We start from the raw sequence: 26,978 nt of genomic DNA, 5'->3' as shown, positions 1-26,978 counted from the left end.
TGCTTGGAGGTGCTGTTTGCTCACAGGTCCTGCGTAATAGAATGAGCCAGCGTTCACGTTTTGAAAATTCTTATAAGTGTGAACTAATTGGCATCATTTCAGACTGCGACATCAGTGACAATATGAAAAACACGATAAAAATGATAAATTGTAAATACATTGAGACTCACTTCAATCAATCAAACATATAGCTTGCTGAAGCGGAGGATCAGCCCCCTTGGGTGTCCAAAAGGGTTCCCAGCAGTGAAGAGGCCTGCTGGAGGCTCCCTGTGGGGTGGACTTTCTTCCAGAAGCATCGAGCACCCGGGAGCTGCTTTGTCCAGTACAGAAGCCAGAATACAGACGCATTTAAAGTTTCGTTCCTAACCCGTCTCACCTGGTGTGGCCCTGAGCCTGGGGTACATGAGAGCTGAACGCACACTCCAAACACTCGAGTCTCACTTGATTTTAGGTCTGTTTCCCTGACAAGTGTACACGGGCGACGAGTTTTTCAAGATCCCGTCCTCCACCACCACTTGGGAGAGATGGGTTGATGCAGAAGCTGTTATTTTTATTTGTTTTATTATTTTATTTGAAATATAGTGGAGTCTCACCCTCAGGAAATAAAATAGGACATTTACACAATTAGCTGGAATTTCCCGGGAAACACTTGTGTAAACTGGGACTGTCCTGAATCCTAAATAGCCGTTTACCGAGCAGCATGTTTGTTAAGGGAAACTAGACGGAAAAAGAAATTTGCTGTTGCTCTTTTCCCCGTTCCACATCATAACTGAGCTATGTAGAAACCAACACGGAGTTTCTGGGTCGGCAACCACGTACATCTTCAAATGGACTATTTCGTCGACTTGCTCCCTATTGTGGCTTTTAATAAAAACGCAACTGCTGGGCAATGGAAACAAACACGCTTTGCGAGCTTTGATACCGATATTTCTCGTGCAGGATAACGTCAGGGCAGGGCATGGACGCCCAGGGTCAGTGTGGAAATAAAACACCCCAGCCCGGCTGTGACTAGAAATGAGCACCGGCGGCAGTGTTGGGTTATTTCAGCCCCTATCAGAAGCCAACCCTCTAGCTTAGCAGCCTACGAGGACCCTGTGGACGCCCACTGACGGGCAGCTTCAGCCCGCCTCGCCTCTCTTGGAGTTAAGACTTCCAGACCCAGTGAACCAGGCGCTAGTGCGCCTTTAATCCGATTCAGAGACGTTTGTCTGCCTTGTCGTATTTTCATTTAATCGTACTTGACGTTTTTGCTACTTCTGAGGGGTATACTTGTGGCGGTCTTTAACACAGCACTTATTTTGCTCTTCTGCCTCAAGCATTTGCTGCGAGCAAAAGACACAAATGGGAAAGACGGAGGAAGGGACAAACGAAAAAGCGTCACAAAGGGAGAAAACAGCTGCAAGAGCGTGCTGAAGGGGCAGAGAGTGGCTTTATATGGATTGGAGAGGCCCGAGATGGCGTCAAGATTAGGCTGCCTCAGTATTCCGTGTTCACACACATAATTGCAGCAGCCCTGTGTTTAAGAGGAGGGCTTTGGGCACTCTTTATTTATAAATTAAGCACTGCTGCTACTCCTTCTGATTCAGGAATTAGCTCCGAATGCGCCTGCGGACTGGATACAAATAGCTCAGGATAATTTAGATGCGTTTGGTTGAGTTACCTGGCTTGCGCTCGGTATTTGGGTCCGTTAGTGTCCTGTAACCAGTGCTTTAAATGGGCCGGTACTGTCCGGTACTGAGTACCGGCACTTTTTTATTTTGAGAGGGAGAGTACCGGCACATCTCAAGAAAAACGTAATACTTTTAATTGGAGAGTACCGGCACTTCTCAGAAACCAGCAGGTACTCTGATAGAGAGTACCTGCACTTCTATTTTTCCATTTAAAGCACTGCCTGTAACCGAACTTCCAAGTCCACATCCACAGTCATTCTGATTGATCACTGGTGCTCTGGCATAGAAGGCGTGGACTGCGCCTGAAACCTTTCTTGTGTCTATCACGTGTGTACCTTCAGTCTCCTACTCATCAGCATCAGCAGTGCCCCCACAAACTTAAGTGTAAATTAATGTCTAATGTTTAGGTCTGATTTAAGCCAGAGCCTTTTCATTTTTCTCAATTACATGTAGTGTATTAAGAGGGGGTTTCAGCTAGCCTTCTTTGCCCATTGGTTTGTTATTGTATCAGTCACTTTTTTTTTTCTGCCCACCACAGCATTCAGTATAGGGCAGTGGGTCAGCCCTCTTCAGCCATTGGCTAACTTCACTGTGAGTGACAGCATTAGGTTTTTTTCCACAAGGAGTACATCCACACATAAAGTAGTTCCCTTCAATGCCAGAAACTGTTACAGGAATGTGTGCTTTTTGAGGTCAAACTATTTTTGCATTTAGCCAGGGTTTTTTTTTTCCTTTTCAGGTTGATGAAAGACCAACTGCTTTCCCAACAAACATTTTGCAAAAAAATTGCTCAAGAAAAGAAGACTTGCAGACAGCTGTGACTAGTAATTGGCATTCGAGGCATGGCTGTTTTATTTCACTCCACTCAGAAGACAACCCACTAGCCAACAGTTTATGAGGACCCTGTAGATGCCACTGACCGGCAACCTGTCGTACTTCTGTACAAAAAACCTTGGAAAAAGCACGACAAAACAAATGAAGCCTTGGCAAAGCCAAATATTAGCAGTCAACGCCAGACCTATTGTTTTGCTATTTTGTTTTCTTTCAAATTTCAGAATGACTGAAGCCCAGCATCCAACCCAACAAAGTTTTGCAAAAACCATTACAAAACCAGCATTGACAAAGCCAAACTACTGGCATCCAACTCCTGGCCAGTTGGCTTTACCAGTGCTTGTTCCTTTTGGTATCTTTCTTAGGTCTAAATGCCCTGTCTCTCCCACGTGTCATCCATTGTGTTGCATGTGCAGACAAACTCTTTTGATGTTTTCGCTATTGGAATGCTGGAGTTGGAGTTTATTTTGCCTTGCTGTTTTGACCAGCACTTGCCGTGAAAGCCTTGAACATAATGTACATTCAAGCCTCTTGAGATCATCTCTATAGACCCCTGTCCCTTGTCTTTGGCTGTGTAGATCTGGGGCTGCAACAGGGGTTGTGCTTGGGTTATTTTTAAATTGCTGTGATGGAGCTGCTGATGCGAATGAAACACTTTCTATTTAAGAGTGAGATTCTTCTAATAACGTTGGTGTAGTTTCCAGGCATGCCACTTGCTTATTTCTATTCAGCAGTTAATGTTCTGTGACCTGGAATGACCTCTACGTGTCCGTTGCAAAGGTGTACCACTTCCGTAGCACCTCTTCCGTAGCAAAGGTGTACTTCCGTAGCGGAGGTGTACCACTTCCGTAGCAAAGGTTTACCTCTTCCCGAGCTTTGAACGTGTGGGCCAGCTCATGGTTTCAATTGAGAATCTAGATAGGGAGGCACCTTTTCTAGTTGATCAAAATAGTCCAGTAATTTAATGGGGTGAACGTGTCGGTTCCTACTCACTTTCTGTAGACCCCTGCAATGTTTCATGTGGATAATGCGTCCTTTCAAACCATCCCATGCTCCCAGATGCCCACAGTTTTGGAAGGAAGTGAGGGTAAAATAAAGAACACCTTGGTGTACAGTGACAGCTGTATTAGTGCAATCACAGGGGAGTGAAGGGAAATTGGTAAACGGAACGAAATGTTGCCTACAGTTCGAGTCCTAGGCACCGTTTTTGGTGCCGTCTGCTTCCACTGATCTATTATAAGGTGTGTTCAGTCCTTCTTCACTGTGTATAGAATTCTTTGACTAATTATGGCCTTGGCATTCCAGCCCCTACCAAGAATGTGCGAGGAGCACCCCCTGAACCTGCCTGTTTATAAAGACGTGGGTGTAAGCATTTCCAGAGTGTGTTCAGAAAATCTGGATCTCATGCACATTAAATGTTTTTTCCATCTTTGAAGGGCCAGGCGACTTTTTAGAGTTTGCCAGGGAACGTTTATTTTACAATCATGCCTTTAGTTTGAAAGGTTATCCAGTGGAAATTATTCAAAATCGCCAAAGACATATTGCTCAAGCCGCGTCGTCTCCCCTAGCAATATGTTTATTTCTGTGTGTGCTTACTTTACAGTCTGTACGCACCAAGGACAGACTCCTCAAAACTAGATTTTGCCGGCTGACACAAGGCCGAATTAGCACACTTTTGGCGCCCCCAAGTGGAACTTTGTGTTTACAACTAGAAATTCCGTAACTTTCAGAAATGTCAGTTGAACGGTTAAAGATGCAGAAATCTGTCAGAAGTGCAGATTTATATTTGTTGTCAGTTTAGGGCTCGATATGGAAACGCAGATATTCCCAGAGGAGGAGGCCATGGTCGCCACTGAAGGTGTATTTTTGTTGGTATTCACGAACCTTTCCAGTGGATTTCGACCCCTTTAACACACAAAATGACTAACAAAAATGAAAGGTTAACTTTGGGTTGGAAAAGTTCCAGAAACAGACTACACTTACGGATGTGTTTCACCAGGTAACATTATTTTTAGAGGGGTGGACCTGCAAATACTTGTATTGTTTCTCCACGTTAGTTCATAAAGGGTGTACCTGGAGGAATAGTAGTACTGCTGGAAATCTATGCTAATCACAGATATCCAGGAGTACTACCAGGCACGTTTGTCGAGTACCTTGAGTGCACAAACCAGCTACAAACACACCAATAACACATGGGAGTTGATTCTTGACTTTGCCGGTCCAAAGCTGTAATACTGTGCCTGGAGTGGTAAATGGCTTGTGTCATCTTACAGCATGTGTCAATACTATGCTTAAAGATTTTGCTTGGACCTACCCAAGGTAGGCCTTTAAACCTCCTTCATTTCACTCAGCGAGCACACCCATTAACAGCAGTGCTCTGGGGATCCTAGACCCTGACGAATGCCCCTGACCTTCCAGCACATAGAGAGGGCATAAACATGTTGGTCATGATTATTTTTTAGACTCTAAGAGACATAAATCTCTATTGAGTCTTCCCCCCTTTTTTAACCTTACCGACACGCACCTCTATTAAATTTAATCAATTGAAATATGTGACACGTATGGTAATTTTATTCTAACCCTATCTGGATCCCTGATATTTATCCAGTAAGATTAATTTCAGCACTCCCTCTTGTTCTTTTAACAAAGAGGTTGAGTCCGCCCACGTAGTATCTTACCTGGGTGGGCTATGTGGTCAAATGATGAAGCATGACACTATTGTGTGTGAGACCACCTATTCCGTAAAGGAGCATACTATCTTGCTCCACACCTCTTTTCTTTTACTCCTGTAAGTGTATAACTACGCCCCAGGCAATTGTAGAGAAATTGCTGTGCAGCCTAAAAAGAATATACTGTCTGCATTTCTGTGTGGATATGTGATATGTTTTCATCTGCCAGGAACGTAGTGATGGATTTGGTTTTGATGGTAAATGGTTGATTACTTCAAGACCACTTTATGGGTAAATGGTAGTAGCCATCACCAGTGGTTTGCAAGCTTTTTTTTTTTTTTTGTTTGCAGCTTCATCTATATTCTGTCTTTCTTTTGCATAATCCTACATATTGAAAAATGTTTACTCAAGGCATTATTTTTTGACATAGCTGAAAGTGTCAGCACTGCACGCAAGGTGGGCTGTCTAACAAGTTGAGTTTGTGATTTACTTAGTTACTAATATTGATTTGTATTAAGTGTGAGAAAAATCTCCCAGAAATTATTGTAGGGTTGTTTTTGTATGTGTTGAAGTTGATTAGAGACCAAGCACTCGGAGGTCAGTCAAATTAAATCTTAAAGTAAACATTAGTCATTTGAGAGATTTGTAATTTGCATACATGTAGAGGTTTCCCATGTGGTGCCAAGGACAAAGCTCCAATTCCCATTGATGAGTCTGTTCTTTCAGACCACGAGGATAAAAAAAAAATGATGGCTGCTTAATTTGCATCTAAAAAGAGACCTGCCTATTGCGGTTGTGACAGTCATTTACATTGTACTGAGATCTGAAAGTCCGTCCTGAAGAGGCCAGTAATTTCTCATTAGTATCTAGAAGTGAAGTTTTTTTGTTTTTTTTTTAACCAAATTGCAGAGGGTATTATTCATGGTCTGTTCACTGATCTCTTAATCGGTTTTAACTGTAACCCAAGTATACCAAAGTAAATGATACCCTTAGTACAACAATACGGGAACCTTGATCGTCCTAGCTAAACCTCCAAAAGGTACATGGTCAACATCCTTCAATCAAATCCCAAAGTCTTCTGCTGTGAAATGCTGCTCTTTCTAAACCCAAACCTACTTCAGACGTGGTGCCAGCTGGAAATCCGTGTAAGGCTGGTTCTCATCAGTGAAACTTTGAATTAATTATTTGCCTTCTTTTAAGCAATTGCTCTGGTTACATTTGTGTGCAATATTTTTGTGGCAAAAAGTGCACGGACGCCTGCTGTCAACAGTGCAATTAAAGCACTGCATATGCTTTCAAATCCTCAGTAAAGTTTCTTGTATGCCTTTGGGACCCCATAGATATGAAACCTAATATTGTGAAGAATGTTACCTTATTGGATGGTGTTTAGAGAAGAGGCTCGGGACCTCTGTTCTGTGTTGCTTAATCCTAAAGGGACCGTCCAGTGGACACTCATTTGGCTTTACCAGCTCCAGCTACACTAATATAGATTTTAGATGTTCGCTTATGTTAGTGTCGGGCTCAGTGTTGAGCTCTGTGGATCCGTTTTGCCTACATGTGACTCACGGAGCTCAGCAACCTGGCTTAATATGGCTATTTAGGGGCAAACATTAGTCTTTTGTAGCAGTCCTGTGGGTAATGTAAAGGTCACATGGCAGAAACTCTTCTTTCCGCATTGGTGCCTTCGCTGTAACTTTTCTGCCTGGTTATGTTCTGGTATCTAGCATTCATATAGTACATGGGACTGCCACAGTGTTTACGGGCATAACTGTGTGTGGTTGGAACTTTTCGCTCCGTTAGCATGCTCATTTTTAAAGGCTAGAGCAGTGGTTCCCAACCTGTGGTCCGGGGACCCCTGGGGGTCCGCAAAACCTCCTCAGCAGGTCCGTGACTGCTTAGAAAATTAAATATTAACAGATTATGTCCCCAGCAGTCGGGGGTCCCCAGATTCTAATTATGATTCATTGTGGGTCCCCAGGTTCCAGTAATGGTAAAGTGGGGGTCCACAGAAGTCAAAAGGTTGGGAAGCACTGGGCTAGAGTGTGTCATGCAGCCTTTACTAAATCGAGCCAGTGTTACCCCGTTTCTTCTTGAGGTCAAGTAGCTTGGTCACCGCCAGAAATTCTTGTATGTTTCTGGCTATGGCTATTAAGAGGAGCTTGCGTGGAGAAGGTTCAATGTTCCAGAGGTTCGCTTTCTGGTCTGAACCCTTTACTAGAGCAGAGTAATATTAGTTGCTTTGATTATTGTAGTCTGCATACTCCAAAGAAAACTCCAATAGTAACCTGTGGCTCGAAAGATTTACAATATGTTGCTTCTTTGCAAAAAATGAAACATTTTGATATATTTCAGACCATAGTCGTTTAAAGTGCCGTTGTCTACTAGAATGTTCACTTATTCTTGCTTTGCCTTTCTAGATTGGCCGGTCAACAGAAAGTCCCATTGACTTTGTTGTGACGGACACTGTCCCGGGTAGCCAGAGCAATACAGACACGCAGTCTGTGCAAAGCACTATATCGAGGTTCGCATGCAGAATCATTTGTGAACGAAATCCTCCTTTTACAGCAAGGATCTATGCAGCAGGCTTTGACTCGTCCAAAAACATCTTTCTTGGGGTAAATATCACGTTTTCCGCCGAGTATTGTAACAACCCACTCTTCGATGAATCGCTGAATGAAAGCTGTATTATCCTTGATGCTCTTCCTTGCAGGAAAAGGCTGCCAAGTGGAAGACGTCGGATGGGCAGATGGATGGGTTAACTACAAACGGAGTACTCGTTATGCATCCACGCAATGGATTCACCGAAGACTCCAAGCCGGGAGTATGGAGAGAGATTTCAGTGTGTGGGAATGTGTTCACCTTGAGAGATACCAGATCAGCGCAACAGAGAGGAAAAATGGTAATAATCTTTTTCAACAATGCAGTTCTGAAGGAGAACTAAAGGTCCCTTTGCGCGAGTATAATTTTAGGCTACAGCAAAACTGTCCCGCGTGCGGATGAGCTGCGTAAAGGTGGCTGTTGTCTTTGAATCTGGGCTGAATATATATTTTGAAAGTTATAGTCCTCTAAAAGATCGTTATAGTTCAGTAGTTCTTATAATGTTTGGGGTCTTCCCCGGGCAGATTTAGTGTGTTACTAGTAATACGTGATTTTTTCCTTTAGTCTTATATTTCTGACTAAATGTTACTGTTCATATATTTCTTCGTCTGGTTGTTTCCTTTACCTTAAATGGAGTTCTCGTTAGGCTTACACTTTTTCTCCACACCCTATTGCTTGTGCTGGCTCAGACCCCCCCCCCTACAAGTTACTTTATGGCGCCCTGTATACTTTTGACAAAGCACATACTACTAGTGGGGCAGAATTTCGAGAAAGAAAGAGACTCTTTGCATTTAGGATTAGTGCGTGTTGGATTCTCCCTGATACTCGGTCTTCACCTCCACAAACCTGAGGCAGTGGTAGCTTTTTTTTTTTTTAATACAACTAGGCACCAAGTCTAGTTAAGTCTTATCCTGTGGTGTCTAAATACACCCACTGTGCGAGAAACTGAGCACTACAACGAAGGAACAGCAAAACTCAGATGGAAGTGGGAAGTTTTTTTAAATTTCTCACGTTTCACCCATGTGCTACCAGATTATATTCCTGTTGGATGCTCATTCCAGAATCTAAGTGCTTTGCTCACTTGAATGAGGCCAAGTGAACTTGAACTCCCGGTTTAGTCAGGTACATAAGGGCAGATCTTGTTCCTGAAATGCAAAATAGCTTTTTCTTCAAACATATCTGAAGGAGACAGCCAGTGATGCCTGTTGACAATTGAATCAGAATTACTTAATCTCAAAGTGATGCGTGTCACCATATGTCACTTTCACCAGTTTTAGGATAAAGGCAGTCCTAGATAAAGCATGTTTGGCATGGTCCCGTTCAACATTGGCTGTCCACCCTATTGCCACCTTATGTCGATCTAATCTGCTGTAGTCAGGAGAACCCACCCTAGTTATACGGATAGTAGAATACCCCTTTACAGCAGTTTCATGCTGTGCTTCCAAGCAAACACTACTCTCCCTACTGTTTTAGGGTGGACCTTTTCATTAAATATGTCAGTACATCATCCTTGATCTGTCACCACCCCTTCTCGCTACTCCCTTAGCACCCTACTGCACCACCATGGTGGTGTTCCCAAGTGCTTTGCAGCTTACTACCTTGGAAATAGTTTTGTATAATGTTTAGATTGCATCTAAACATGATACAATCTGCCCTTTTGGCTGTTACGGAAGACACTAGTCGCCGCTTAGATGCAGGTGGTTATGCAGCCAACATTCTTTTTGATCTGAGTGCAGCGTTTGACACTGTGGACAACAAGAATCTGTTACGTAGAATTACTCAAATGGGAATTGAAGGCACATGCTTTTAAATGCCCCCCCCCCCTCTAAAGATACCATTAAAAGTTTAGGCTTTTGGTTAGACACACAACTCACAAAGGAATGCCACGCAAAGAAACTAGCTGCCTCTTGTGTCTGCGCTTTGAGGACCTGTAGGAAAATCTTCACATTTCTTCCTTTCTTAGCCAGAAGGCTTATTATTCAGGCCCTAATTCTTTCGCGTCTTTATTATGGCAATGTCTTGTTTGAGTTCTTCCAATTATGTTCTGAGGAGACTGCAGGTGTTACAGAATGCCGCTGCCTGTCTCTTGATGGGGATTCCTAGACCTCTTTCGTCAAAATCCGCCTTGGCCTCCCTTCATTGGCTACCCATTGAACAGCGTATAAACTTTAAAGCAGCTTGCCTTGTTCACCGAGCTCTTCACAACAGAGGTCCGGCCTTTCTTAGACTATAACTCTCTACATTCCCCAACGACTACTCAGATCCTCATCTGCATCTGTTTAATATACCTCGGATTAAGAGGTTGAGATGGGGAGGTAGATCTTTTGTGTTCAGGGCAGCACTCTCTTCCGGCTGAAGTTCGCCTACTGGATTCTGAACTTCCTTTCCGTAAATTACGAAAGACTTTCCTTTTTCCTCCGTGGGGCGCTCAGTGCTCTCTCTTTAATTTGGTCCTGCATAAGCGCTGGGAGGCCTTCGGTCAGCCATGCGCTCTATAAATTATTAAATAGAAATATACATACTGTATGTCCCTATACAAACAATTGTATAGTTGGGCAAGATGCTCTGCTTTGTGAAAGCATTTGCTGAGACCTTTGTACACCAGACTACTAGTAAAGAACAGTGGTAAGGCTGTGGTGTGCCATTACTTCCGAATCGTAGGATCTTCATTGATGGCTATAAACATTTGAATAATTTCCTGCTATCTGCTCGGATCCCAGCGTACCTTTCTTAGGCATACAGGGAGTGCAGAATTATTAGGCAAGTTGTATTTTTGAGGATTCATTTTATTATTGAACAACAACCATGTTCTCAATGAACCCAAAAAACTCATTAATATCAAAGCTGAATATTTTTGGAAGTAGTTTTTAGTTTGTTTTTAGTTTTAGCTATGTTAGGGGGATATTTGTGTGTGCAGGTGACTATTACTGTGCATAATTATTAGGCAACTTAACAAAAAATATATATATACCCATTTCAATTATTTATTATTACCAGTGAAACCAATATAACATCTCAACATTCACAAATATACATTTCTGACATTCAAAAACAAAACAAAAACAAATCAGTGACCAATATAGCCACCTTTCTTTGCAAGGACACTCAAAAGCCTGCCATCCATGGATTCTGTCAGTGTTTTGATCTGTTCACCATCAACATTGCGTGAAGCAGCAACCACAGCCTCCCAGACACTGTTCAGAGAGGTGTACTGTTTTCCCTCCTTGTAAATCTCACATTTGATGATGGACCACAGGTTCTCAATGGGGTTCAGATCAGGTGAACAAGGAGGCCATGTCATTAGATTTCCTTCTTTTATACCCTTTCTTGCCAGCCACGCTGTGGAGTACTTGGACGCGTGTGATGGAGCATTGTCCTGCATGAAAATCATGTTTTTCTTGAAGGATGCAGACTTCTTCCTGTACCACTGCTTGAAGAAGGTGTCTTCCAGGAACTGGCAGTAGGACTGGGAGTTGAGCTTGACTCCATCCTCAACCCGAAAAGGCTCCACAAGCTCATCTTTGATGATACCAGCCCAAACCAGTACTCCACCTCCACCTTGCTGGCGTCTGAGTCGGACTGGAGCTCTCTGCCCTTTACCAATCCAGCCACGGGCCCATCCATCTGGCCCATCAAGACTCACTCTCATTTCATCAGTCCATAAAACCTTGGAAAATCAGTCTTGAGATATTTCTTGGCCCAGTCTTGACGTTTCAGCTTGTGTGTCTTGTTCAGTGGTGGTCGTCTTTCAGCCTTTCTTACCTTGGCCATGTCTCTGAGTATTGCACACCTTGTGCTTTTGGGCACTCCAGTGATGTTGCAGCTCTGAAATATGGCCAAACTGGTGGCAAGTGGCATCGTGGCAGCTGCACGCTTGACTTTTCTCAGTTCATGGGCAGTTATTTTGCGCCTTGGTTTTTCCACACGCTTCTTGCGACCCTGTTGACTATTTTGAATGAAACGCTTGATTGTTCGATGATCACGCTTCAGAAGCTTTGCAATTTTAAGAGTGCTGCATCCCTCTGCAAGATATCTCACTATTTTTGACTTTTCTGAGCCTGTCAAGTCCTTCTTTTGACCCATTTTGCCAAAGGAAAGGAAGTTGCCTAATAATTATGCACACCTGATATAGGGTGATGATGTCATTAGACCACACCCCTTCTCATTACAGAGATGCACATCACCTAATATGCTTAATTGGTAGTAGGCTTTCGAGCCTATACAGCTTGGAGTAAGACAACATGCATAAAGAGGATGATGTGGTCAAAATACTCATTTGCCTAATAATTCTGCACTCCCTGTATTGTCCTTTGAATTCTAACACAGGGTGCCTGTGTCCATATGATGAACAGCACCCTTTAGTAGCCTATTGGCCTTTTTTTCTGTTTTCCTGAAACTAGACTGTTCGACTCCAAATGATCAATGTAAAGTGTTTATTGTAGCATGTGGGGTGAAAGTGTACAATAGAAAGGAGAAAATTATGCCTCATAGGCTTATATTGAAAGTTTAGGAGGAAAGTGTCCTGCTCCTATAAGGTTCTAGGAGCTTTCCCTTCTCTTGATGCTCTGTACTGATAGTTGTCTCTCAGCCAGTTTTCAGCTCCCGAGAGTAGGATCTCGGAGGACATGTGATGTTTCACACCTGATTAATGACTAAGGATTAGGTCAAATCTTTACGTTTTCATCTTCATTCAAAATTCTTTCCATCATACTATGAAGTGAAGTGTTTTTTGTTGAGGGGAGATTGGAGTAGTCATCCTTTCATGCTCTGAAAAATAGCCAGCTCATGACAAGGACTCTACATGGTTCCACTTGGTCCCCTATGTGCGTGCGAGACCATCAAGATTCATCAATATGCTAAAGAAACAACAACCAACCAACTAACTAACAAAACTGCGAACTACCTCACAATCTCTTTCGTGGAGGGTGCTCAGCTACTTATGGAATGCCTCAAGCAAATTCAGAGAGATACATGATGCACTACCGAAAATTCAAACTGATGAAGCCAGAATTCCTCTTGTTCTCTCAATAGCACCTAACAAACCTTGATCCAACCCTGGCTAACATCTGTGAACCCTCATGACCGCACTCCCCTCTTTGACAACCAGTGTGAAGTCACTTGGAGTTGCCGTGAACACAGACCCCCCCCCCCCCCCCCCCCCCCCCTTAAAGGAACATATTTTAGCATTTCTTTGGGGGCAAGAACTCCTACCAGCAGGTACAGATGAGTACACAATATGTCCTCATTCATAGTAATCTGTCCAACAATTGCTAATTTGAAGCTGCTGAATAGTGGCACTATAATTCTAATGTGCCTAGTCCAAATGTTTACTTATGTTACCAACTAGTGGGAATGCTGCTACTTGGTGGTCAAGATTGTCCATTCTGCAGTATTTAGAAGTATAAGGGTCAGTGGACACATACACTATGCATGATTAAAAGTATGTGCTCTGTGTGCTTCTAGTTACTTTTTCAGCCCTTTCAATTCTTAATTTTGCAACATGTTTTCAAGATGGGTCTGCAAGGCGATAACAAACTAAGATGATGCCAGGCTTTACGATTGCTCTGTTGGTTATGGATTATGTTATGTGCTGCATTGTGTAAAATTAGACTGCTGCAGGTTTAAAACTTGCTGCGCTATTTCAGCCACTTTTCTTTTGAATATAAATTGCCTTGTTCATCTCTCAAGCAGATCATTTTAAGGTAATCTTCTGCCCCTTTGAACATCACAATCTCTTTTATTAATATTGTAACATTGTTGGCAATGTCGTCTAACAAAACTATTGCTTTGCAATACCTGATACCCACAGCGTTTATTCTACCATGTTGCTCATAGTCAGACTTGGTGGAAAATGTACAGTTGTAGCCTGTATACAATGCAGGCTGTGGGCTGCTGGGTCATTTCTGAATAAACCATGTTTGTGACATGTCTAGCTGTAGATACACATGCTGTGCATGCTCCTGCCATCTAGTGTTGGGCTCGGACGTGTTGTGAGAAGGTAGCCTCTTTCTAGCCTTGTTACCCCCACTTTTGGCCTGTTTGTGAGTGTATGTCAGGGTGTTTGTCACTGTTTTCACTGTCTCACTGGGATCCTGATAGCCAGGCCTCAGTGCTCATAGTGAAAACACTATGTTTTCAGTATGGTTGTTATGTGTCACTGGGATCCTGCTGGTCAGGACCCCAGTGCTCATAGGTTTGTGGCCTATATGTATGTGTCACTGGGACCCTGTCACACAGGGCCCCAGTGCTCATAGGTGTGCATGTATATGTTCCCTGTGTGGTGCCTAACTGTCTCACTGAGGCTCTGCTAACCAGAACCTCAGTGGTTATGCTCTCTCATTACTTTCAAATTGTCACTAACAGGCTAGTGACCATTTTTACCAATTTACATTGGCTTACTGGAACACCCTTATAATTCCCTAGTATATGGTACTAAGGTACCCAGGGTATTGGGGTTCCAGGAGATCCCTATGGGCTGCAGCATTTCTTTTGCCACCCATAGGGAGCTCTGACAATTCTTACACAGGCCTGCCACTGCAGCCTGAGTGAAATAACGTCCACGTTATTTCACAGCCATTTTACACTGCACTTAAGTAACTTATAAGTCACCTATATGTCTAACCTTTACCTGGTAAAGGTTAGGTGCAAAGTTACTTAGTGTGAGGGCACCCTGGCACTAGCCAAGGTGCCCCCACATTGTTCAGAGCCAATTCACTGAACTTTGTGAGTGCGGGGACACCATTACACGCGTGCACTACATATAGGTCACTACCTATATGTAGCTTCGCCATGGTAACTCCGAATATGGCCATGTAACATGTCTATGATCATGGAATTGCCCCCTCTATGCCATCCTGGCATTGTTGGTACAATTCCATGATCCCAGTGGTCTGTAGCACAGACCCTGGTACTGCCAGACTGCCCTTCCTGGGGTTTCACTGCAGCTGCTGCTGCTGCCAACCCCTCAGACAGGCAGCTGCCCTCCTGGGGTCCAGCCAGGCCTGGCCCAGGATGGCAGAACAAAGAACTTCCTCTGAGAGAGGGTGTGACACCCTCTCCCTTTGGAAAATGGTGTGAAGGCAGGGGAGGAGTAGCCTCCCCCAGCCTCTGGAAATGCTTTGTTGGGCACAGAGGTGCCCAATTCTGCATAAGCCAGTCTACACCGGTTCAGGGACCCCTTAGCCCCTGCTCTGGCGCGAAACTGGACAAAGGAAAGGGGAGTGACCACTCCCCTGACCTGCACCTCCCCTGGGAGGTGTCCAGAGCTCCTCCAGTGTGCTCCAGACCTCTGCCATCTTGGAAACAGAGGTGCTGCTGGCACACTGGACTGCTCTGAGTGGCCAGTGCCACCAGGTGACGTCAGAGACTCCTGCTGATAGGCTCCTTCAGGTGTTAGTAGCCTTTCCTCTCTCCTAGGTAGCCAAACCCTCTTTTCTGGCTATTTAGGGTCTCTGTCTCTGGGGAAACTTTAGATAACGAATGCATGAGCTCAGCCGAGTTCCTCTGCATCTCCCTCTTCACCTTCTGATAAGGAATCGACCGCTGACCGCGCTGGAAGCCTGCAAACCTGCAACATAGTAGCAAAGACGACTACTGCAACTCTGTAACGCTGATCCTGCCGCCTTCTCGACTGTTTTCCTGCTTGTGCATGCTGTGGGGGTAGCCTGCCTCCTCTCTGCACCAGAAGCTCCGAAGAAATCTCCCGTGGGTCGACGGAATCTTCCCCCTGCAACCGCAGGCACCAAAAAGCTGCATTACCGGTCCCTTGGGTCTCCTCTCAGCACGACGAGCGAGGTCCCTCGAATCCAGCGACGCTGTCCAAGTGACCCCCACAGTCCAGTGACTCTTCAGCCCAAGTTTGGTGGAGGTAAGTCCTTGCCTCACCTCGCTGGGCTGCATTGCTGGGAACCGCGACTTTGCAAGCTACTCTGGCCCCTGTGCACTTCCGGCGGAAATCCTTCGTGCACAGCCAAGCCTGGGTCCACGGCACTCTAACCTGCATTGCACGACTTTCTAAGTTGGTCTCCGGCGACGTGGGACTCCTTTGTGCAACTTCGGCGAGCACCGTTTCACGCATCCTCGTAGTGTCTGTTTCTGGCACTTCTCCGGGTGCTACCTGCTTCAGTGAGGGCTCTTTGTCTAGCTCGACGTCCTCTCTCTGCAGGTCCAATTTGCGACATCCTGGGCCCCAGCAGCGTCCAAAAACGCCAAACGCACGATTTGCGTGTAGCAAGGCTTGTTGGCGTCCATCCGGCGGGAAAACACTTCTGCACGACACTCCAAGGCGTGGGGGATCCATCCTCCAAAGGGGAAGTCTCTAGCCCTTGTCGTTCCTGCAGTATTCACAGTTCTTCAGCCTAGTAAAAGCTTCTTTGCACCAACCGCTGGCATTTCTTGGGCATCTGCCCATCTCCGAGTTGCTTGTGACTTTTGGACTTGGTCCCCTTGTTCCACAGGTACCCTCAGTCAGGAATCCATCGTTGTTGCATTGCTGATTTGTGTTTTCCTTGCATTTTCCCTCTAACACGACTATTTTGTCCTTAGGGGAACTTTAGTGCACTTTGCACTCACTTTTCAGGGTCTTGGGGAGGGTTATTTTTCTAACTCTCACTATTTTCTAATAGTCCCAGCGACCCTCTACAAGGTCACATAGGTTTGGGGTCCATTCGTGGTTCGCATTCCACTTTTGGAGTATATGGTTTGTGTTGCCCCTATCCCTATGTTTCCCCATTGCATCCTATTGTAACTATACATTGTTTGCACTGTTTTCTAAGACTATACTGCATATTTTTGCTATTGTGTATATATATCTTGTGTATATTTCCTATCCTCTCACTGAGGGTACACTCTAAGATACTTTGGCATATTGTCATAAAAATAAAGTACCTTTATTTTTAGTATAACTGTGTATTGTGTTTTCTTATGATATTGTGCATATGACACTAAGTGGTACTGTAGTAGCTTCACACGTCTCCTAGTTCAGCCTAAGCTGCTCTGCTAAGCTACCATTATCTATCAGCCTAAGCTGCTAGACACCCTATACACTAATAAGGGATAACTGGGCCTGGTGCAAGGTGCAAGTACCCCTTGGTACTCACTACAAGCCAGTCCAGCCTCCTACACGTGTGCATCTTGTTTTTCTTCGTAGAAGTCTTTTCAAGTCACGAGGTATAGTGACTGCACACATTGCTGGTAATGCGAATGCGCGTCAACGCCATTGTTAAATTGTTTTTAACTCCATCATCTGGTTCAGAGGTGTCTCCCTGGGTCTTTGGATCCATTCCTCATTGCTAGAATCTACAGTTGTTCTTACGAGGCAGGTCCAAATGTTGCATATTCCTTTCGACTGCTCCACAGTCAATGACTCCCCTCCATTTAGGGCTCAGCCCCTCCTGGCCTCCATTACTTCAGCATCTGAAAATGTCCTCATAATGGAACAGTTTGTTAGTTTTTGCCCCACTTGCCATTCCAAGTACCCAAGGACAGACCTGCATAAAGTCTGTAACTTCTGTTAGTTCCCTGGCGTTCAAGAGGATTCTTGTGCTGCGTGCTTTGAGTTTTTAAATAGGGAAATGCTCTGGATTCGCTGATTCTCGTTGCCTCACCTTTGCTACCATGGTGCATAAGCGAGAGGAAGAGAATAACTCCCAACCGCTTCGGGACCAAGACACCAAAGATCCACAGTAGCTGAAAGCTCCCGGCACATAGATGCAGGAGACCTTCTCGGCAGACAGTGCTGACTGATGCCAGAGCGGATGAGCCCCTGCTGGCTCAGCGCCCGCCACCAAAGATGGTCACCACTCTGGTATTACACTCCACTCAGAGGAGAGAGCTTTGAGCTAGCAAGCCACCTTGAGGCATCAGGTCCACCGCTGCCTCATGGCCATAGTCTGCACCAAAAACCCGAGCCAGACCTTGGTGCCAATGTCCTCCACAAAGTCTTGCATGGCAACATCCACTACCAGACCCTTAAGATGGCATTCTTCTGAGCCATAAACCATGGAGCCCAAACACACTTATATTCTATTGGCTCCCAAAGCCCTTGCTCCGACCAGCCTTGTATTCACAGCTGACTCCTCCGCTGCTTCTGAGGATCTCCACCAGCCGATCCTCCAACAGCTCCAAGAACAGCTGAACACCAGGCAGCAACGCAGTCACATTCAGCTTGCCATCCGTCTCATCTTGACTAAGCCTCTCCATATACCCAAGGACCCAGTTCCTCACAACGGGAATTTGAGTTTTGAGGGGGTCCTAAACCTGCCTGTGGAGCCAGAGCCCAAGAAGTCTCTGCATTATGAGACTCCCCACTCCCTTCATTAGTCGTCCTCCTCGTTCCAACTCCCACCCCCCCCTCCCCTGTGTCTACCTCTTCTCTGCTACCTGTGGACCACCTGCAACATTTGCCGCAGGCTATTTCACATTCTGGTGAGGGAGGGACAGCCCTAGAGCTCCATATGACCCACCATATGATCCCCATGCCCCTGACAACCCAGCAGATTAATACAATACAGATCCCCCCAGCTGACTCTGATCCGAACCTATATCCAGCCAAGCCTTCACCCTCCTGATGACACCACCTTGTATCATGAGGTTTTACACTGAGCAGCCATCTTCCACAAAGTGGAAATACACGTTTAGCATGAGGATGACTTCCTCTTGGAGACCCTCTCCTGTCACATCAAAGGTGAAGAAGAAATGTAAGGTGTCTCCCTCTGACCCACATTATATACAGGGCCAGTTACCTCGATTCCTTGGTCAGTCACACAGCTAGAAAGAGGGCTAACTCCTAGGGCACAGGAAGTTCCCCCCTCCGGCCCTCTCCATACTGCAAGAGTATAAATATTGATGCAGGAGGCAAATGTGTTGCTGCACAGTCTGCCACACATTGGCATATTACCAATACTGTGGGCCTACTCTCCAGGTAGGACCAGGTCCACTGGGATCAGATGGAAGATATCATCTTACACCTCCCAGACAATTTTAAGAAACTAGGTCAGGAGTTGGTTGCGGAAGGAAAGATAATTTCCAACACCCGATTTAGGTATGCCTTGGATGCAGCAAACACTGCTGCTTGAGGCCTAAACACCAGTGTCCTTTAAAGACACTTTTGGCTGCGAGTGTCTAGGTATAAACAAGAGAAACATCTCCTCAATATGCCTTTTGATGGGGAGTACCTCATCAGCACGCAAGTAGACGAGATGGTGGAAAAGATAAACAAGCATTTACAATGCAGCAGGTCTCGCGTTTGCTCATGTTAGAGCTGATAGCGTTGTAAACTCCTAACCCAACTTTTCACCTACCGGCAAAAGTGCATTTATGTACGTAAGCCGAAAAAGTGCAATTAACTATGTAAAGCGCTCGACTTCTGCCAAGCGAAATCGCGCTAGTAAATATGAGAAAAAGTAGTCCGCGAGCCTTGCATGTTTTCTGTACTTGGTCGCTGCGCTCGAGGAGGGCTATCCACCGGAAAAGGCATGACTTATTCATGCCTTCGACTAATGAAAGCAAGCAGATTTTACTAGGCAAGCCTACTAATGAATGAAAAACACTGATGTGACGTCGACAGGGCTCCGAGCCCTTTTCTAAACACTAAAGCGTCTCGCTGCGATACACATGCGCGAGCGCATGCGACGCAGGCTCGACCATAAAAAGGACACCAAAACAACCAAAGCTACGGGAGCCCACCCAAATCCTATCTGCCTGCCTCTCCTTTGCCACTTATTGTATTGGGGTGGATCCAAAACACCACACCTGAGGATTCCAATCCATCCCTAGACAACAGCAGCAATAGTCACCCATGTGGTGTTACTTCAGGGGAGAATACAAGGAAAATAATGGCATGGGAAAGGGTGCAGCTCCTAATGGGGCTGCAGGTGCCAAGCAGGGACACTCCTCATTCCCCCTCCACCCCCGACACAACACCTGATGGGGGAGATGATTGCAGGGGTTCCTGCCCTGCTGGGCAGATATCACCTGTAGGTTCTAGACAGGGAGGGTATTGCTTAGAGCTCACACAAACATCACCAAACATTCCCCCTTGCAAATACACACTCCCCAGAACATTCTGCATTTGTTCTAAGTGGAGATGCGTGCACTATGTAAAAAAGGCGCTATAGAACTAGTGCCGCCAGAACATTGCGGCAAAGGGGATGTACTCCCTGTATTCTCTAACCCCCAGAAAAGAGGTAGGCCCCTAAGGCCCATCTTTGACCTCAGGCCCTTCAGCTAGTACATCCTGTCAGAGCACTTTTACATGGTGATATTCGAGCGTGCCATTCCTCCCCTCAATGCCACGTTATGATAACCCTCGATCTGAAGGATGCCTACGTCTGCATACCCATCCACCTTGTGCAGCGAAGATTCATAGTTTGTGGTAAGTGGACAGCATTATCAGTTCAAAGTACTGTCCTTCAGGGTAACCACAGACTCAATGGTATTTACAGAGAATCTTGCAGTGGTAGCCGCTAACCTTAGGAGGAGCGGTGTCCTAGTCTTCTCTTACCTGAACGGTTGGATGATCAAGAGCGCCACGCTGCAGCAATGCCTAGCCTAGCGCACACACAAGCCACCATCAATCTCCTTCATAACCTAGGCTTTACTATCATTGCAACCAAATCCCACTCCAGGCCCTCCAAGTGCAGTCCATCCTCAGGGCTATACTTGACTTTTGAGTAGGAAACACTTACCTCAACCCAGCAAAGGATACAAGCATTCAAAACACCACTACCTCTTTTTCAGCCAGATCACCAGGTAATGGTCAGAAAGGCTGAGTTTATTCAGCATGATGGCATCCTGCATCACTATAGTTTCTCACACTGTTACACATTTGTCTGTTGCATCAGTGCCTAGCAGCACAATTGTTGCTAGCAAAGGATCAACTCTTTCGATGGAAGACTTGATCACACAACAACCTCTACTACACCTGTGGGAGGAAGAATAAAGAATTTTATCCACGAATGGAGGAAAATAACATCAGATAAGTAGATTGTAAATATAATATTTGGATATTGATAGAATTATTAAAGTTGCCTCCAACAAAAGGGCCAAAGAGAAAGAAACTCTCAAAAGAGACTGCAAGATTAATGAAAGAAATACAGGAGTTAATTAAAAAATAAAATTGCAATAGAGAGGGTTCCACAGAATGAGGCCAACAAAGGGAACTACTCAACTTATTTCCTAATTCCAAAACCATACGGAAGTCTACATCCAATTCTGGACCTAATGACAACTCTACAAGAGGTCATGCCACAAATTCAAAAGGACTACTTAGCAACAATAGACCTAAAATGATGCTCACTCACACATTCCATTAAACTACAATCACAAAAACTATCTATGGTTTGTGGTGAACAACTAGCATTACCAATACAAGGTCTTAGCTTTCAGCATCAAATGAATGTGCACCAAGGGTGTTTAGAAATTGCTTATCAGCAGTGGCTGCATACCCGAGAAGTCTGGGCATACACGTACACCCTTACTTAGACGACTATTTTATAAGAGCAAACTCGTAAGTAAAAAAACTAAAAAAGATGTTCAAAAAGTGGCATCAACTCTATACAGCTGGGATTTTCAATAAATATAGAAAAATCATCAACCAACTCGGAACAAGAAAAATTGTTTCTAGTAGCAAGAATCAACGCAATAGAGGGAAGAGCATACACCAGCTAAAAGAGAATGGAATCTGTTCTTCAGGAGATTCTTCTTTACCTGATGGGTCAGGCAGTCAGGACTGTGGGGAAAATACTAGGAAAGATGGCGTCTTGCATACCTTTGATACCAAGCGTGAGACTACATATGAGACCAATTCAGGAATGGCTGCAGTTTCAATGGTCACAAACACCAGGAAGTTGGGAAGATCTAGTGATTGTAACTCAGAAGAAACCAGAGGAAATGGCATGGTGGAACAGAATTAATGTAAGAGGGAAGATTATTCATGAAACCAACTCCAGCAGTAATCATCACTACAGATGCCTCTAACTTAGGTTGGGGTGCTCACATGGCACTTTGAAAATCAAAGGAATCTGAAAGGAACAAGAGGCAGTACAACATATCAACATCCTGAAATTAAAAACAGTGTTTCTAGCCTTAAAAGCCCTTCAGAAGCAGTTGTGGGGAAAGGTCCAATCCAAACAGACAATACAACAGCAGTGTTTTATACCAACAAATGGGACAAACTCAATCTTTCCCCTTATCAAAACTAGCACACGAAACTTGGATTTGGGCACTAGAAGGGAAGATGCACTTAGCAATTCATTTTCTAGGGAAAGACCATGTTCAAGCAGATAGCTCAAGCAGAAGGGCTATATCTGTTCACAAGTGGGAGTTAAATCAACCAGTACTCAGACATATTTTTCAAAAGTGGGGAAGTCCAGAAATGGATCTATTCGCAACATGTGCAAACGCTAAATGGCAATCCTTTCCATCCAGACACTCAGACCACCGGTCCCTGGGGAATGCCCTGTTGATAAATTGGTCAGGGAAATTTGTATATGCTTCTCCCCAAATTCTTCTTTTACACAGCGTAATCAACAAATGCAAACAAAACAAGATAAGAATAGTTTTAATTGCCCCACAATGGCCAAGACCAACTTGGTACTCTGAGCTAATTCAAATGTCTCAAGGAAGCATTTTAAAACTTCCCAAAAAAGATGGGATCTGCTATCAATGCAGAAGGCAAGGTGCTCCATCCCGAGCCAGGTTCCTTGAATCTAGCAGGATGGCTCCTGAAAACGTAGAGTTTGGGCATCTAAACATATCTGAAAAGACAATGCAGTATAAGAGAAGCAAGAAAATAAACATCCATAAGGTGTTACAAAGCAAGATGGCAAAAATATACAAATTGGTGCAAAAATTCAGGATCATTTCATCAGATCGCTTCAGAGGTAACCCTGCTAAAATACCTCACACGTCTTAGATTGTAATCTCACATATACCTCAGTAAGGGTACATTTGGCTGTGATTGTAGCATATACTAGAGGTTGTACGGGGAAAACCTCTTTACATCCCCAGCCATACACAACGTTTTTTGGAAGGAGCAAAGAAATTGGCACCACCAAGACAGGTGCCGCTGCCAACATGGAACTTAAATCTAGTGTTGGCACAACTCATGAATGATCCTTTTGAGCCTTTACCTAAAGCTACTTTAAAAATGCTCACATATAAAACTCTCTCTTTAGTGACTGACATCTCTTTGCAGAGTGAGTGAACTACGGACACATACAGTACATGAACTGTATCTACAAATACACAAAGACAGAGTGGTCTTAAGAACAGACCCCATTTTCTACCAAAAGTAATTTCTCAATTTCATATTAATCAGTCTATTCAAATACCAAGTTATTTCCAAGAACCAAAAACTAAAGCGGCGAAGGCATTAACACTCTTGAGGCAAAAAGAGCAATCATGTATTATATTGAAAGAACAAAGATAATAAAGACAAAGCAGCTGTCTGTTTCATTTGCAAACAACAATGTAGGCAATGCAGTGACAAAAGGAACTATAGCCAGATGGACTTCACAAACTATACAGTTTTGTCACACAAAGACTGGAGTACAACTAACGCGCCAAGGGTGCATTCTACAAGAAAGAAGCAAGCAACAATAGGCTTTTTTTTATTTATTTTTTAAAGAAAATATTCCAACTCAGAACATTTGCATGGCAGCTACATGGTCATCAATTCATACATTTACAATACATTATTGTATAGGCATTCAGTTGAATAAGGTTTAAAATGTTTTAAAGCATACATGTACAAATTCAAGCCTGTCTTCAACCCAGTGTATACAATGAAGGAAAAAACTGCTCCAAAATCCATGCACAGCAAGTGAATTCAGAAAAGATTCATGCTGCAGAGAGAAATAGTTTCTTACCTGTAATAGTAGTTTTGCAACTTGAATAATTTTCTGGATTCACAAGTGACCCACCCACCTCCCAAAGACGATGGGAAAGAAGACAAAAAAGAAGACTAAAAAAGAAACAAATCTGAAGATGGTGACCACGAAAACCGTGTAAGGAGAGGGTGTATGATGTCACTGGAGGTTAAAAAAAAGCATCAAATTGTGGACTAGTCGACACCCAACAGATAGAAAGATAGAGAAGGATTATGACCACAAGGGAAGTATTCTGGGCCCAAACATTAGATGGGGGGAATAATGCACAGCATGTAAATCCAGAAAATTCTTCAAGCTGCGAAACTACTATTACATGTAAAACCATTTTGTTACACATGCCATGAACAGAAAATGTTACTTACCCGGTAAACATCTGTTTGTGGCATGTAGTACTGTATATTCACACAAGTCCACCTTCCCACCGGTGGATTTTGGCAGTTGCAGATGATATTATTTGTGTCTTCTGCATTACTTTTGGGGTGGGGTGGGAGAGTGTGTCATCTCTTCTGTATCTCTGTGCTCCATCTACATCCTCATCCTTGGTGGGAAAAAATACAATCAAACAATGGAGCTGATGCAACAATAGGTGGAGTCACTATACCGTGACTCAAAAAGACTTCTTCCAAGAAAAACAAGTTACACATGTCTGAGCCCACCACTCAATGGCAGGAGTATGCACAGCATGTGAATCTACAACACTACATGAAACAAACAAATGCTTACAGGGTAAGTAACATTTTCCTTACCCTGACGGTCTCTATCCAGTGGGTGGCATGGTTGCTACTATGTTGCTCTTAAGCGGTCTTTTGAGAGCTTATTGTTGCAAACTATAATCTTGTGCCAGCCTTTGGGTTGCTCCTCATCTTGTCTAGTCTTTGAATGAAAATTCTATGGATCTCCTGTGCATGCCTGATGGCTAGTCCCCCCGGACAGATTTCTTGCATCTTACCTTGGCTGTCTGCCTTCAGTGTACGTCTGTTGGTTTCTACATTGTCTGTGTAATAATTTAAAAAACTACTTACCTGCTTTGCTCCACCCGCCGCTCCTCTCCTTTCGCTGCTGCAGGTACAGGCTCCTAGCCTGCCCTGTGCCTATCCCGACGCTCAGAGCAGCATCAGGATTGGCTGAGAGTGCCCAGCCAGGGCGCTGCCAGGCAGACTGGGGGGCCTGTGCAGGCTTTCTCCAGGCCAGCAACTGTGTTGCTGGGCTGGAGAGAGCCCTGTGCACGTGTGTTTGGCTGGCCCAAGACGGCACACGTGCTCTGAGGGGGAGTGCACAGTGCACTCCCATCAGCTCGTCACCCCCAATACCCTGCCCCTTTCACATGGAAAGGATAATAAACAGCCTGCATATACCATTGCTGCATGTAGTCAAATGCATTCATCTGGGATTGTTTTTGTTAATGCATCAAGTTACGTCTCTGTTGCTCCTGGGTTAACACGATAAAACAAGTAAATATTTTTGGGTTCGCCTGTAAAGCTCACACCTAAACAAGAGGCAAAATGTTTGCCCTCCCCACATTGATAGGAAAGTTCACATGTGCAGCTTTTTCTCTCCCCTGTCTTCTTTTCAGGGCATACATAAAAGCAGCACACGTGCAGCGGCGCAATGAGTGTGTTTCACAACCCAGAATGACAACACATTTCTCATTTAGGCCACACTTATAACCCGTACCTTTTCATCTAGATTCAATAACTTATCTTATCTCCAAGTGCATGCTCAGGCGTAGCTACTAGCAGTATAGGGATAAAAACAGCACTCGGCCAGTTACACCTAGAGCCAAAACAATTTCCGTATAAGCTACACTGCACGTTTAGGTGAATCCAGTTATTTTCCCCCATGTGTACCACACTGCCTGCCTGGTAATGTGCTTCATATGGGTATGAAGCACTATATAAATGCCACCACAATCCAATACAATACCTATGAGTTGGGTAATATTGGGTTCCATCCCATGCCCTCGTAATTTACACCACTTGAATAACCGGCAGTGTTTTATCAATTGTGATAAATAGAAGATATGGGTATATTTTCAAATGGGTGATTCCATGGTAAAAACAAATGTTGCCTATAAAGCACTCATTGTTCTAATCTTGACTCATTAATCATTTGTCATACTTGAATTGCCGTTTATTTTTTGAATTATATATATATATATATATGTGTGTGTTCGATGGCATGTGTAGCTGCAGATATACATGCTGTGCACATCCCGCCATCTAGTGTTGGGCTCGGAGTGTTACAAGTTGTTTTTCTTCGAAGAAGTCTTTTCGAGTCACGAGATCGAGGGACTCCTCCCCTTTCGGCTCCATTGCGCATGGGCGTCGACTCCATCTTAGATTGTTTTCTTTCCACCATCGGGTTCGGACGTGTTCCTCTTCGCTCTGTGTTTTGGTTCGGAAAGTTAGTTAAATCTCGGAAAATTCTACGGTATTGTTTGCGTTCGGTATCGGGTTAGTTACAACAGATCGACACAGAATTTTTAAGAGCTCCGGTGGCCCTTTGGGGTTTTCGATTCCCCGGCGGGGCCTGGTCGGACCCCATTCCGCTTCTGCCCCGAATGTCGCAACAAGTATCCTTACACAGATCAGCATCTGGTCTGTAATTTGTGTTTGTCTCCCAAACACAAAGAGGATAACAGAGAGGCCTGTCGAGCGTTTCGGTCGAGGAAAACGCTAAAAGACCGAAGAGCAAGAAGACTACAAATGGCATTGGCGCCGGCAGGACAACAACGCTTAGAAGAGGAAACCTTCTCCATCGCGGACTCGGACGAGGTCGATCCCGAACAGACGCCGAGAACCGTGAGTAAGACGTCACTGCCCAAAACTCACGGAACATTCACGTAAGCCCAGGGGACGCCACCGCCAACAGGCCATGGCTTAACCCGAAAATTAGGTGACTGACCATTGGCACTGAAAAAGGGCACGCATGTGTCGAAGTCATCCGACTCCGGTCGAGATACCGGCACAGAACAGACTCGGCGCCGGGTCAGAGCAATCTCGACACAGAGAGAGCGGCACCGAAATGAGTCTGCACCGAGAGATCGGAACACTGAAAGGCAAGAAAGTGTCTTCGGAGCCGAAAAAGACGGTCGAAAAGGTTTCAATACCGAAACATCCGGCCTCGGAGCCGAAACCAAGTTCCTACATCGAGGAACAGGGCCTGTCCTCCCAGATGCAAGGACACCGATTCGGACAGGAGCTAGAGGCAGGGGAGCCAGATTACACTCAAATAAGGCTCCACATTCAGAAGGACACAGGGAAAATCAGTACTCTCCCTCCAATCCGAATTAAAAGGAAACTTGCCTTCCAAGAGAAAGG

At 44.6% G+C, this 26,978-nt stretch overlaps 1 protein-coding gene across 6 annotated transcripts in view; it reads left to right on the top strand.

Annotated features, from left to right (window-relative positions):
- The window catches only part of PELI1 (pellino E3 ubiquitin protein ligase 1), a 215,584-nt gene that overhangs the window by 180,406 nt on the left and 8,200 nt on the right, over nt 1-26,978 (top strand). For all 6 annotated transcript variants that reach the window (XM_069234240.1, XM_069234237.1, XM_069234242.1 and 3 more), the window contains 2 exons: nt 7,588-7,785; nt 7,881-8,069. In XM_069234240.1, the coding sequence (XP_069090341.1) occupies nt 7,588-7,785; nt 7,881-8,069 (387 nt within the window). The remainder of the gene's footprint in view (nt 1-7,587; nt 7,786-7,880; nt 8,070-26,978) is intronic.

The sequence above is a fragment of the Pleurodeles waltl genome, chromosome 5 (genome assembly GCF_031143425.1).
Source record: "Pleurodeles waltl isolate 20211129_DDA chromosome 5, aPleWal1.hap1.20221129, whole genome shotgun sequence".
Classification (NCBI taxonomy): Eukaryota; Metazoa; Chordata; class Amphibia; order Caudata; family Salamandridae; genus Pleurodeles; species Pleurodeles waltl.
This window is presented reverse-complemented; position numbering and strand designations above follow the sequence as displayed.